At 35.3% G+C, this 15,387-nt stretch overlaps 2 protein-coding genes across 2 annotated transcripts; one reads left to right on the forward strand and one right to left on the reverse strand.

Moving 5' to 3' along the window:
- Positions 1-10,284: 10,284 nt before the first annotated feature.
- On the reverse strand, positions 10,285-11,431 carry LOC122005609 (protein YIPF5 homolog). Its single transcript, XM_042560751.1, has one exon. The coding sequence runs from the start codon at positions 11,346-11,348 to the stop codon at positions 10,578-10,580; it is 771 nt and encodes a 256-aa protein (XP_042416685.1). The 5' UTR covers positions 11,349-11,431; the 3' UTR covers positions 10,285-10,577.
- A 519-nt stretch (positions 11,432-11,950) lies between these two features.
- Positions 11,951-12,310, forward strand: LOC122005696 (low temperature-induced protein lt101.2-like). Its single transcript, XM_042560861.1, has 2 exons — positions 11,951-12,145; positions 12,227-12,310. The coding sequence occupies exons 1-2, from the start codon at positions 12,065-12,067 to the stop codon at positions 12,308-12,310; spliced, it is 165 nt and encodes a 54-aa protein (XP_042416795.1). The 5' UTR covers positions 11,951-12,064.
- The last annotated feature ends 3,077 nt before the right edge of the window (positions 12,311-15,387 follow it).

Genomic DNA, 15,387 nt, shown 5'->3' on the forward strand with positions numbered 1-15,387 from the left:
CAAGTTAAATATAATTATAAAAGTAATCGACATAACTCCAAAACTAAAAGCTAAATCAGATCAATAATTCAGGGGGAGGCTCCAAAATAGCTGGCACCTCCAAAACTAACTTACCCGACAGGGTAACCAAAAACTAATCTACCCTCCAGGGTAATTAGGACTAGTTTTTTTTTTATAAAAAGGGGGACAACAATTTAACTTGACCAACGGTACTGGTAAAGTTTTAGATGATAGTACGTTAGGGAAACTCTATCTATACATGTTTAGGAAGATATGACTTCGACCTGGTGCATTTGGCTTAGTGGAACTAACTGAAACTACCCCTTACGTGGATAGGACTATTTGGAAAACCTCGAAAGCATGGTTACTCTAATGATGTCCAAGTGACTCACCATAACCCAGAAGTTTATCCAAATAATGTCTGTTTGTTGAGCTCAAAGTTAAACCTGAATTTAACACAAAATTAAACCAAATCCTAAAAATTGAATTTAACTGATCTCACAAAATTATACGATTCCCTAATTGAAAATTTAGATCTGGTGAAATGACTAAGGATCAAATTAAATTAAATTAAATTAAATTGAAAATTCGATTTCAAAATTATTTTAATTTTTTTTAAAAAAGTTTAAACTTAAAAATTATTTTAACTTAAAAATAATTTTAAATCTTTTTAACTTAAAAATTCTTTAACTTAAAATTTTTTTTAAACTTAAAAATTATTTTAAATTTTTTTAACTTAAAAATTATTTTAAATCTTTTTAACTTATTTTAAACTTAAAAATTATTTTAAATCTTTTTAACGTAAAAATTATTTTAAACTTAAAAAAATTATTTTAAATCTTTTTAACTTAAAAATTATTTTAAACTTTAAAAATTATTTTAAATATAAAGATTATTTTAAACTTAAAAAAATATTTTAAATCTTTTTAACATAAAAATTATTTTAAACTTAAAAAATTATTTTAAATCTAAAAATTATTTTTAACTTAAAAAATCATTTTAAATCTTTTTAACATAAAAATTATTTTTAACTTAAAAATTATTTTAAATCTTTTTAACTTGATTTTAAAATATATTTAACTTAAAAATTATTTTAAAATTTTAATTAACTTAAAAAATTATTTTAACTTAAAAAAATTATCTTAAAATTAATTTAACTTTAAAATTATTTAACTTATCTTAAAAATTAATTTAACTTAAAACTTATTTTAAATTAACTTAAAAATTAATTAACTTAAAAAAAATCCATGGTAAAAAAAAATAGGGGCGAGCGCCCCTGGTATGGTCTTCCGGGGCACCCGGAAGGCACTCCGGGCGCCCCCCCACACACACACACACTTTTTTCCGGGCGCCCGGACCACCTTATATAAGGGGTGGCAGGGGCACTCCTCTCCTTGCACCTCCTTCTTCTACTCTTGCCAAGGTTCTCACAGAGCTTTAACGCAAGAGAGATTAAAATTAAAATGTTTACTTTATTCTTTGGTTATTACGCTCCTATGAGTCAACCGAGGTTGTCATTTCTAGTATTTTTCACGATGCGTCGGTAAATTTTCATTCCTCTTCTAAATATTTTTAAAATATTTCCTATAATTTATTGCTTAGTCTAGTTTTTCTTTAATAAAGTAGGAAACGTCCTAATACTGGTGCTGGGCCCTCGACCGCTAGTACTAACCCTAAGTTCCCTATTGAAGAACTTAGGATTAGGTTTGACTCTACCATTTATATGTCTATCTAGACTAGGTGTTTAGATAGACAGTTTTTCTTACGCTCTTGCATTCCAGCTGTAGAGGTCATTGACTACTACAGCTTGCAGAACCTTGTTTACTGTACCAGTTCAGTAAGCATTGGTTTATGTGTTGAACTGTACAACAACTTAGTCAGGGTAGATGACCTTACATATACTACTAGGGTAGCTGGTATTGATATCACGCTATTCCTTACCGCCGTCCAGACCTTTTTAGGGTTACGACCATCTACATGCACTTTTTAGTGCTACCCTCCTAGGGATCTACCATTTGGTGATCCTTACTCTAATATTACCCTTGATATAATTTATTCATATTTTTTTTTGGGAGAGCGAGTACCCATTGTTACTATGTTTAGGTCAGTGTCCCTTGAGTTCAGGACTATGTCCTCTATAGGGTGTTAGTCTCTTGTATTTTGTTGTTGACCACTTGCAACGTCGCGATGATGCACCCATTTCACTCTTTTCTCCTTTATACCTTTTGCCATAGGTTAGATATAGACATTAGCCTACATATCTTTCAGGTCATTATCTACTCAGCTGGAGTCCCCACCAGCGCACGAGTTCATATGTCGTACTGTCACATTTTGATAGAACATATTGCCTCCCTACGTATTGACGTCACCAGAGGTGATGTCCGAGTCCTGACTGAGTTTAATGTTGTAGGATCTAGGAACTTTTCTTTAGGAGGTATCCATACCGATGATGAGGGTGTCCTATCCTGGCGGAGGGGGGCACAACACCAGCCTGATCTAGATATAGAGCCAGATGCCTAGGGGGAGGAAGCAGAGCAGGATGAGTTTATGATCACACTATTCGGCGAGGTCGCTTCGACCCCGGCACCGCCCCCAGCCCGAGCATCACGTCCCGCTCCTTGCACTCTAGGCGACCGAGTTACCCAACTTGAGCTATCTATAACGAGTCTCTGTCAGGAGGTTTCCAATTTTCACCGAGGTATGCGGCAGGAGGTCTTCGACTTATGACGGGAGATGCGGCAGGAGGTCTCCGACTTGCGACGGGACGTGCGACAGGAGATCTCCGACCTTCGACATGATCTATCCAGCTCTCAAGAGGATGACTGGACCCTTCATACTGAGCTGATAGAGATGTTATGCTCCTTGGGGTCAGGACCACCCTCATCATCATCCTGATAGACTAGATCGCTACTGTCTATATGTACTTTATCTTGATTATTGTTTTTTTGTATTGACTTATTTCATCTCAGATATTGACTTGTCTTGTTCTGATTAATAAACTAGGATTCTTAAATTACAGAAATTGTTTTAAAAAATGTCTTTCTTAAATTCTAGGATAAAACTTTTATGTTTTCAAAAATTTCCATTTTTAGAATTTTCGAAAATCAGTTTTAGCCTTAGAATAGATCAATCCCTTAGAAAGCATACTCCTATAGATTTAAGATTTGAGCATCTCACCAACACATTAGGGCTAACTTGATTGTGTATTTCTGAACTTAGAAAGGGGTGAGATGTATAGGCAGATTGCTTAGACTTAAGATACTTATTTCAGTGCATCGCCATAAGTCTGGGAGTTAAATACAAATCACACATCAATCAGGTTAAGTTATTCAATTTAGTCAAACACTAACTGATTACACTTAATTTAATCTAACTAACCAAGTGAAAGTTACTATCCTCTGATAGTTAGCAAGTAACTAATCGGTTAGACAATTATTTTTTTTATGTCAGGTCCAGGGGGAGAATTAATTAAACTTATTTTCATACTTAGTACCAAAATTATTTTCTCCGCCTTGAAAATATTTTTGAAAAGTATTTCCTTAAAATATTTTTTTAAAATTTGACCTTATAAACTTATTTTTGTAAATCTAAATCTATTTTTAAAAATTAGTTTTTATAAAACTAAGTCTTTGAAAATTGGATTTTATAAAAGTTAACTTTTATATAAAACTTATATATAAACTTAGTTTTGAAAATTAGATTTGTAACTTGGATTTTATAAACTTGACTTTATTAATCTTACTTTTGTAAAGTAGGTATATTTGAAAATTAGCCTTTATAAAACTTATGTTTGAATTTCTTTTTCAAAAAGCTAGTAGATAAAGTTTAAATTTTACAAAATTAGTAAGTTATTTTTATAAATTAGCTATTTTTTCAAACTTAACTATTTTTGAAAAAGTAAAAGATAATATTTAAAGCAAAATTTCTATGTTTTCTACTTTAAACTCCCTCAAGTCAATCTGACTCTAGTTCGGATTCTCAATTGCGATTTTTCTTTCACTTATCTATTCTATATTCTTTTTTGATGAATGCCAAAGGGGGAGAGTTAGGTGATTTAAGTTAGTTAACAAACAAAATATAAAATATCAAAACCTAAATCTTAACCTAAAAACCATCTTAATTGATTGCTTACTTTTTGCATATGTTTTCATTAACTTAACTCAGGTTGTCATTGTATCAAAAATGGGGAGATTATTGGTGCGGTTAGCACTAACGGTCTAACCTAGATTTTTGATGAATGACAAAGTAGGTTAAATTAGTTTAATTGTGATCTAACACTTTAACTAAGTGTATAGGAGAAGCCTAGATTAGTCGATGGGCTGACCGGATGTCTGGCATGAAGTCCAGCTAAGTTAACGGGTCGACCTGATAGCTGGCACGAAGCCCAGACTGGTCGACAGGCTGACCGGATGTCTGACACGAAGTCCAACTAGGTCAACAGGCTGACCTGATAGTTGGCACGAAGTCCAGACGGATTGACGAACTGATCGGACGTCTGGTAGGTAAGTTAAGGTAAGTCACTGGAGGAGAGTGACTATGAGGATGCGTTCCCGGGTAGGGAACTTAGGCGTCGATCCAACTTAGATCTATTTCGGAAATCTAAGTTGAGATCGTGACTAGATTCCAGTCTCGGGGAGATTGAATCTAATTACTATTCTTTTTCTATTGTGCTAACTTCTGTTTTGCAGGGTAGTTTAAACTATTTTTTTGTCTCGGACTAACTCTTTCTTGCAGGAGAAGGACTTTCTGAAGAAAGGTGGTCTGGGCGCCCGGAAGGGATCAGGGCGCCCGAAGTTGGTCGGGGCGCCCGGAACTGGTCCGGGCGCCCAGAAGGCAGATTCTATCCCCGACAGCTTAGAGCGCGCCTAATTGGTCCGATGGCGTCATGGTCTAGGCGCCTGGAAGGGATCCGAGTGCTTGGAGCCTCCTATATAAGGAGGGTGAGTCATGAAGCAAAGAACAACAACGACATATACTCAACTGCGTTGTGCCCCTACGACACTGCGAAGTTTCTCTGACAACGTGCTGATTTTTCTTTCCTTTATTGCTGTCAGTATTTCCTTTTTTAAAAGTTCTTGTACTTTCATTTATAATATTTTTACGAACTATTAGTGATTGCCCAACGAAAGCACTCAACGAGTGTGGACCTTGGAGTAGGAGTCGACCAAGGCTCCGAACCAAGTAAATCGATTCTTGTTAGCATTGTTCTCTTTCTTTTCCGCTACGTACTCGCTACGATAGTTTTTTGATCGATATTCACCCCCCTCTATCGACTTTCACGATCCAACACGTGCAACCTCTCTTTTGTTTCCTCTCTTATCTTCTCTTTCCTTTCTCTTTTGCATTCATCCATGCATAATATGGGTCTGATATGTAAATCATATTAGGCCAACAACGTTTAGGGTTTAGTTGATTTTTTGATAACATTTTAACACTTTCAGAGAAGTCGAAATAATTAATGGAGGGCACCATTGAACTAATTGCAGCTTGAGAAATCTACGGAACCTGAAATGATTACAATATAATGTTTTTAGATCAATCAGTGGGTTTTGATGGAAATCCACTGATGTACCTAGATAGATCTGATTGGACTCATTTCAGATCTTATAGATTTCTGAGGTTATAAGGAGTCCAACGATATCATCCATTGTTTATTTCAACTTCTCCAGAGGTGTTAAAATATTATCAAAAAATCAACCCAAAGTGGGTCTGATATGAACCGTGAGCTTGATATGATTGTATATCATGCCCATGTTAGATCTAAAATGGTTCCATATCAGACCTTATTAGGTAAAAGAAGAGGGTTAGGTCTGGGTCCTTCAATCCATAAACACGTTCATTTCATCTCTAACTGAAACCAACCAACCACTCGATTGATCTCATCTATCCCCATTAGAAATCTCTTGGAGTTCATTTAAAAGAATTGGTTTTGCTTTTTATGTCACTTAAGGAAAGGTTGGTATAAATTTGGAAAGTTTGCTTTTACATGAAATTCGAAAACAAATAAAGGAAAGGGAAGATGCGGGGGTCAAAGTGTAAGCTAATATGACACGAAAAGCATAATCAATTTCTCTTAAATGAACTCCAATGGCTTTCTAACGGAGATAGATGAGATTGGTCGAGTGGTTGGTTATTTTTAGTTAGAGATGTAATGAACGTGTTTATGGATTGAAGGACCCCAAACCTAACCCGTTTCTTTTACCTAATAGGACCTGAAATGAGTTCAATTAGACTTATCTAGGTCCATTAGTGGATTTCGATCAAAATTCACTGATTGATCTAGATTAATAAGATTGGAATCATTTCAGGTTCCATGGGATTTCTGAGGCTGTAAGAAGTCAAATGGTGTCCTCCATTGATTATTTCGACTTATCCAAATGTGTTAAAATGTTATCAAAAAAATTAACTAAATCATAAACGCTGGGACCTAATTTAATTTGCATATCCGACTCACGTTATGTATGCATGCAAAAGAGAAAGGAAAGAGAAGAGTGAGAGGAAAGAGAGAGAGGTTGAATGCATAGGAGAGAGAGAAAAGAAGCGAAAAAAATGATATAAAAAAGAGAGAGAAAATTAGGTTTGTCAGGAGGGATAAAACAAAAAAAAGCATATAATTGAATGTACTCTTTGGTAAATACCAAAGTACCATGTGTTGGTGCAGTTGACACCAATGGTTAGATCTAAATTTTAATGAATGATAAGTGTATTAAAGTTATATGTGTTATGATCTAACCTTTCTACCAAGTGTGAAGGACTTGACTGGTCTGACACTAGACTAAAATCCAGCTATGTCCGGAGGACCTGATAACTGATGTAAAAGTCTAGATAGGTCAAGGAGTGATCCAATATATGGAAAGAAGTCCGGCTGGGTCTGCAAGACCTGACAGTTGACCGAAATCCAATTGGATTTACGGACCTGACAACAAGCGGGAAGACTTGGTGGACCGTAAGGAAGTCAAGCGATTCTGCATGGTAAAGTAAGTCATTGGAGGAGAGAGTTCAGTGAGGACGAGTCCCAATTAGAGGCTTTAGGCGCAAGTCAAAATTAGGTTCATTTTGGAAACCTAAATTGAGACCGTGACTAAATTCTAATCTCGAGAAGACAGGGTCTAATTAATACTGCTGTTTTATAATTGTACTAACTATGTTTTGTAGATTAGATATTTTTCTTGTTGAACTAACATGTTTTGCACTGAGAAAAAATAACAAGAAACCTCAAGTGAACAGTGCTCAAGGTGCCTCCTATGTTGCTGGAGGCACCTCGGAGGCTTGGTCGCAGACTCCGCACGGGAGGGCGCGGAAGTGCCTTCAACGCATTTGAAGGTGCCTTGAGCTTGACGCTGGAAGGTGCTTTAGGGAGGTTTGAAGACCTTCCAGAGGATAAACATCAAAGGTGTGGAAGTTATTGGTTTTGAAGCTAAGATAATCAGATTTGCTGCTGGAGGCGTTTCGGAAGAGGCTGAAAGCATCTTCCATTGCCTATATATACCTTGTTCGAGCAGCAAACAACACACAATTTATTTATGAGCTTCAACGACTCTTCTGTTGCTTCAACTATACTCTGCCGTTGTGCAACTGCTCCGAGGACATCCAACCATTGCCGACAGACTGACATTGACACACGAGCCCATTTAGACTCTACAACTTTAAGTGTTGGTAACTAGTTTTAAATTTGTACTTATTTTACATATTTGTAAAATGAAAGTGTAAGATTGTGACACTTTCCTATTTCGTTCTTTGTATTCATCATTCTTATGGCAATTCCAGAAGAGGATTTAATAAATTATCCATCGATAGGTCCGAAAGACCTAGGTTTGGAATAGAAATCGTTGAAGGCTCCGAATAAAATAAAATCTCTTGTGTTCGTGTTTTCTTCTTTCTTTTCTTTTCATCTTTTCAAAAGAAAAGGATAAGTTTTTAAATCCACGTAGTTTACCCCCTCTCACGTGCATAACGATCCTATACTATGCATCTTTTGATCAATTCAAAAACCTATGTGCATCTTTTAGTAAATATACTATATATAAATATACTATATTTTAATTTCCCAAATTGATCCTAATCATTTGATCAATTAAATAGAGAAATATACCTTTACTAACGTAAACCGAATCAATTTTTTTAATCAAATTTATAAAATATCGATTAATTCGATCGAAAGTCAAATTAATCCATTTTAAAAAGAATTTATTAAAAAAGTGAATTCGATCTTAGAAAATAAATTAAAAAAAAAATTAATTTAATCTAAAATTTTAATTAATTCCATCTATTCAGTTTACTAAATAAAAAAAATTTAAAGCCAAAACAAATCGAATTAACTGATAATTTTAGAAAAAAAAACTAAACTTCTAAATAAACTGAACCCGAATTTTAAAATTTGATTGCTTTATTCAGTTTAATCAAATTTTCACTCATTCCTAATCTTAACTCATATGTCTAAGCATGATATAAAATTGCATTAACATAAGCTTATGTTAATCAGCATAATTTAAAATTTTTTACCAAAACTAACATAACATTATTAGATTGATTATAAGAATGCAAAGGAAGTTCATTATTGATTCCAATACAATTACAAGGAAACTGCATCCACAATCACAAGCACCAAAGTTTTTTTTTTTTAAAAAAAAATCCAAGAACCTGAAAGGAAATCCCTTCATGACCGTGTTAAAGTTGTCAATAATTTTTAGAAGGTGAATAAAAACAAGAGCGCAATGAAATTAGTAGCTTACTACATACTAGCTAAAAACTCAGCAACATAATTGTGTAGAATATCAAGCTCTTTCAATCATCTATTTTTTCTATCATAAAAAAATAAAAATAAAAGACCGTGTGCAAATCCTTATCTCAACATTCCATAAGTTGTTTAATATATGAAAAACACCTACAACATGCCAAGAATAAAGCTAAATTAATATTCAAAGTGATTCGGACGCATGCAATGAATATGATGGTGATTTCAGGCTCATGAACTCACCAAAATCACACACATACAAAAAGAATCATAAAACCAGCTGACAACAACCAATATAAGATTAAAAAAAGTGTAGTCATCCAATAAAATGAATAGAAATGTACGTAGCAACTTTAAACACTTACTCCTAAAATACTTGGATTATTTTCCCCATGCATCATTTTTGACATAACTAACAGATGCTTTTAAGGAACTAAAGTTTTAAAACATGCAGAGCAGCAGAACATGTAGAATCCCTAATAAACAACTTCAAACCATCATCTGGACAATTTTATATCTACAATGAACAATCGTGAACATTTTTACTATGAGTAATCCCAATAAGAATGTAGATTTACAAGTGAAGTGATCAGCATCATGGATTTAGCAAGAGAGTATTAGCTTTCAGTCTAATGGACTGTGTAATAATGTATACAAGGCAAGAAGAAATAAGTTCATTGCAAATTAAATTGTTCAAACTTCAAATTTCCATAAGCCAAACACCATCTTAGAATTAACTTTTTTGGTTTGTGTTATTAAACAAGAAGAAAGATTATACAGAATCATTTTCATGTGGAATTAGAACTTAACAAAGACATAAACCACCCAAAACTTGACATCCACAACCCAAACAGATATAACCGAGCAAGTTATAAAATATATATTGTCACTTGTTCGTTTTCTGTAGACAGATTTCTGGTCCATCATATACTCGAGACATATAGATATCATTTTCCAATAGAAGATTAACTTAAGTACCTAACTGCTGGGTTAATCAAGAAACTAAAGGGAGAAGTTAACTCTAGATGGTTTGAACAAAACTACATATTTATCATATAGTGCATTTTGAATTTTTTTTAAGGATCAAAATGGAAAGCCCTAAATAACAATGTTGAAAGTTGCTTCACAATTTCCATTATTTTTTGTCTTCACCATGATGTGTCCGCATGCCGCATTGGATGTAAGAGTATTTGCGTCAAGATTAAATCCATCCCAACAATGTTGTTGTAAAAATTTGTACAACTACATTAACAAGTGCTCCAAATTTAACTCGCTTACCACTAGACCAAACAATTATTGGTAGCTCACAATTTTCATTCTATATTCTCATTATCTACTATTCCATGATCCATTTATATGTAAAGTCCCAACATGCTTAATTGGTGTTCCAACAGAAATTGATATCAAATCCATTAATCTAATGCCTCGATGAACCTCAAAATGTAGGAGATTAATCAAAAAAACTTGAAGCCTGATATACCTAAGGCAAGAGCAATCTGAATCAGAAGCAAAAGTAAGATAATGATGGCTCAAACTTAAAAAAAAAAATGTATGTAAAAGGAAATTAAATTCTTATTACAATTTGAGAAATACAAGCAAATACTATCCAATAATCACATAAAGAAATTACAAATGGTGTTTCTAATTTTTTATTACATCATCAATCCAATTACAAGCATAGAAATTACTCAATAGTTATGATAAAAATATGAATCACCGAGAACATTCCTAGCTAAAACAGATATTTTTACAATAAAATATGACCATGTAGATTCAGAATTTAAAGTAAAAAAAAATGTAGGGCAAGTAGGCAACAGCAAAGCTGTAAAATTCTCACCAAGAATCAAAAAATAATGAGCAGCGCGAAAAGCATGTAGACGAGCCAGCAAGCGTAGGCTATGAGACTACGGTTCTCATTCCCGCAGGCCGCCAACTCCACCAGAAGTGCCGTGCAGATTCTCGTAGACCATAGCACGAAAACCGCAGCAATCGAGAAGATCACAATGCCGCCATGGGGCACAAAAAGTGACAATGCTGATAAAATCACCATCGGCAGCATGGAGTACCCAATCAGGCTCAAGCACCGATACAGATCCAAATTTCCATTGTGTCCCGCGAGCATATTGAAGACCACGTAGAGAAAGAGAGCGGCGCCCGTGACCCACCCTAAGATGATTCCGAAATGGAACTTGCCGGCCAGAAGCTGGAAGAGGCCGAAGGCCATGACGAACAGAAAGGGACCAGAGAGGTCGGCGTCCTCGTGAAGACTAGCGTTCAACCGGAAGGGGTTCAAGATCGAGAGAGTCTTGCGCCAGATCTGGCGGGTGTTGATACCGAGCTCCTCGAGGAGGGGCAGTTCGTCGTCGAAGGAGCCGGATACTGAGAGCGCGCCACCGGAGGGGGCGAATACTGGGGCAGAGAAGGAGGAGGCGGGAGGGGCGGATCCGATGTCGAATGACATGAAGGGGATGCTAGGGTTGGCGGGGCCAGCGTTGGAGGGGCGCGGGGGGTGGAAGGGCGATGCCGCTGCCCCTGGCGCGCGGCGCTGATGGGGAACGCCGGTTGTTCCGGCGGAGGGAAAGACCACCGGCGGGACGGAGAATTCCTTGGCCATCACGCAACGCGCTGAGTAAAGAATCCGGAGGTTTTTGTTTCCGATCCAAACTCCGTGATAACCCAAAAAGAGTTCAATAAGAACGACAGCATCATTAATGATGATAAAAAAAAACATTTACACATGTATTTTTTACTTCTTTTTTTGAATTGCTCCCGTGATTTTTTCACAATTGAGGTGTCACCCCTGCATTTTAAATACTCAATTAGATCCGCATAAAACTACCTTAATCCATAATAAAATCTCAATTAATATGTGAATAAACATTATAATTAACTTGATACGCGGTTAGTAATGAATTCAATTAGATAAATGTATTATATTGATATTTATTATAAAAGATGCATTAACTTTATTGAAAAATATTAAAAGTATAATCAAAATATATTAAAAAATTACTGTCAAACACCAGAGAAATAGGATAAATATCTTGGAGATCGACTTTGTACATCAATGAACACTAGCTTCAGAATTAATCGAGTAAAATTCGGACAACTATATTATTAATAGTGACATGTGGCATCTGAGTACAATATAACTCCTCCTCCACCTCCACGAGCAAAGAACTCAATACCTCATTTGTCATCACGAGATATCATCAATAAGGCAATCTCGACTTCTCTCAATTTCATCCTCTATTCCATAACCCAAAGCGCGGCTCTTGAATTGGACTGATCAAAGGAAGCAGCATATAAATACTGTTGGATCATATCGTTATGGGCTCTGCGACGTTCGTGGAGGTGATCTTGGCCCTCTTGTTGCCACCCCTGGGAGTCTTCCTGCGCTACGGCTGTGGTGTCAGTTACTAACTCCTGTTGATCTCTTATTTCTTTCTTCCTCAGTCCTCACAACTTAAGATATGTCAAGATTAATTGCAGGTGCAGTTTTGGATCGATCTGCTGTTGACGATATTTGGTTACATACCTGGAATCGTTTACGCCATCTACGTCTTGGTGGGATAGTACCTACGTACGATCGATCACTCAGTAAGTTTTTCACTGGCTAGAAGGTGGGTTCATGCAATAAGTTGCGAGGATGATCCATGAACGTGTTCCAGTTTTGCTTTGTGAGAAAATTATACCTTTTTGTTCTATTTATGTTGATGACTCGAGATGATGACAGATGTTTGGTGTGTGATGATTAGTATTATCGTAGAAGATGAATTTTGAGGCTACAAAATTAATGTTATTTGACTTATTTCAGGGGTTCAACGAAAAATTACATTGAGGAACTGGAAAATATGAAAATGTTTTTTTTTATGTAGTTCATCTATTGATTCAATCGCGTCTTATGAAACCAGCTTCGAAGTTTTGATTCGATTGATTAATAAAAATACTCTGTAAGATTAACCTTGAAAACTTCCTGCAGTCTGCAAAGGGAGTGCCAAACCCTGCACTGAAGATGGACAGGTCAAATTTCATAGCAAAGAATATAAATATAATGCAAACCTATTCCACTAATGTTCATTGTTCAACCTTAAAGGAGGCTAAAATATCTCTACTCATTAAGAACCATTCCAAAAGACGAAAGTGATCATAGAACAAGCAGAAGATAATAAAAAAATGGCAAGTCGAATGGTAATTGCAAATCATCATACTCTTGAAGGTACATAACATCCACTTCCACGGGGCACAGATTAGATAGACGACTTACAGTTCATGCAAATCCAAGTAAATTTCTGGCAATTAATTAATCAGCATAAGGATTGGGCAAAACGCGGAGTAAATCCATATGTTTGTCGCCCGAGCTCGAGCCTCCACAAACCTGCAGAGCAAATAAATAAAAATGGTTTGCACTTTTTCAACGACTTGCCTATCAGCTTCTTTTAAGAACTGTGCATAACCCAATTTTGAAAACTTCAAGTGAGTTTCAGCATAATCAACAAAGAAAGCATTCTAGTTCAAAATTTTAAAGATCATGGGGCAAAAAACAAAAAGGTTTCACCAAAATAATTTACGACAATTACAATTTTTTAGATAACGAGATTCATACAGGATCAATTAGAAAGGGCCTTGTTGGAAGGAAGCTGGAGAAGGCCTTCTGTCTCTCCACTCAGGAGTTCACTGTCACAGACAAATTCTTTTTTATCCAGTTCAAAACAAAAATGAATGTAAAAGATAACCAGACAAATTTATGAAGCACAGTCAAACTTGCTTTTGTTGCTGTTAAAAATTTACTTGAAGTGTAAGTTGTCGAATATGAGAGGATTGGAGGTCCAAGCGGCTTCGAAGCTGTAATCTCTCCTTGTGGCGCCTTACCTGTAGAAGATGACTAGAGTCAAATTGAATGATAAACAGAGAAATCAGAAAGCATAGTGTGGCCATCAGAAAGTGCAACAATGTCCTGATCACACAAGCTGCACAATTTGGAGGGAGCATAAACCACTGTTTTAACATAGATTATTTCTCTTACTGTAAAAGGTTAAAACAAAAAATGATGACTTTCAGTGACACCGTTAACAAACACATAAGTGGACAAGTTGAGAAATTCTATATCCAACTGGACAACTTGGGAAATAAAAATTGGTAAGATGCAACATAAAAGTTATCCAACTGGTCTATTACAAGTTTACAACTAAGAGTAAAGGCAAGGTCAGTATGAGCGGCGGTTATGCTAGGAAAAAAAGTATCTACAAACTTAGTACTAAATTGTGTTTCTAAAAAAGAAAATATAGACTTCTCTAGCATTTTATGTAGACAACATACCGGCTTTCCACAGGAGGTTCAGGCTTGTCCTTGTGAAACAAAAGTCAGAATGTTAACAAGTGATTTGGCTTCAAAAGGAATATAGTAAAAACTAATAGCAGGCAAAAATCCAAGGAAAGATTGAACTTTGAAACTTTACAATTTAACAGAATCAGGAAATAAGCAAAAATAAGCATCTACAATTATATATGTGTCGGTAAGGAAAATAACATAACCAGGGGCGGATCCAGAGGGGGGACGCCGATGCCGTCCCCCCTTGCCGATAATGGAACCCTTAGTAGTATGAGATTTCATCAGTGGAGATAGGAGATATCGCCCCTTGTTCCACGTAAAAATCGTCCCTCCATACATAAATTTCTGGATTCGCCACTGTTACATAACCATAAATCTATTTATTTAATACAGAATTATATGATCAAGTAAAATAATAACAAATCAATATAATAGAAAAAATATCTGTTTACTTGATAACACTGTATCACACCCGTGGGAATATATATATATATATATATATATATAGAACTTCTCAAAATCTCTCTCTAAATTCTAATTAATATTAAAATTCCTTTCAATATTCAATTTTGTTATAAAAATTTCCTGTCTTTATTAAATGGTAATTTTGATGATGCAAATGGCAATATGTGCAATTCTTCAGATTTGGGTAAATCTTGTTTCTTCCTAGTAGTATTTATGAGAGGGTCTAAACTCTAAAGCATTCTTTTAACTAAAAATGAAACAAGACCAGACCAAATTAATATAATAACATGAGTGGTTATCAGGTTGTTTTCAATTGGAAAAACAGAGAACTTTCAATTTTGGAATCAAAGACAACAGAAATTTTTCACCAAAAAAATTACTTTGAGATAAGCATTAAGTACAATCTCTGAGAAGCAACGTAAGCACCAACGTTGCCTGGCATTTTGTTGCTAACATAAAAGATTACAAGGGTGAAACATCTCCAATCAAATGAATCCAAGAAGTGTGGTATCTATCGAATAAATATTTTCCTTTATCACTAAATACTCTTGTAAAGGATATCCAGTCTACTGTACCAGCCATTTTCACTCAACATGTGCAGTAGCTAATTGTGTCTACGATTTGAGATGTACATGTACAAGATCTCACAACTTGAGTTAGGACATTAGACTGGACATAGGCATAATATTGATGTATCTGGGCACCTGAAAGAACTTAAAACAGGAAGTCACCAATATGGATCATCTTTCTGTCCCTGCAAAGAATGAATAATAATCATGTCAAGAACTAGGATTTTGGAAAAGTTAAGGCCATCCATGAAATGATTATTACTAGAATCATCCAAATTGACTCAAATA

This window comes from Zingiber officinale, chromosome 1B, assembly GCF_018446385.1.
Source record: "Zingiber officinale cultivar Zhangliang chromosome 1B, Zo_v1.1, whole genome shotgun sequence".
Classification (NCBI taxonomy): Eukaryota; Viridiplantae; Streptophyta; class Magnoliopsida; order Zingiberales; family Zingiberaceae; genus Zingiber; species Zingiber officinale.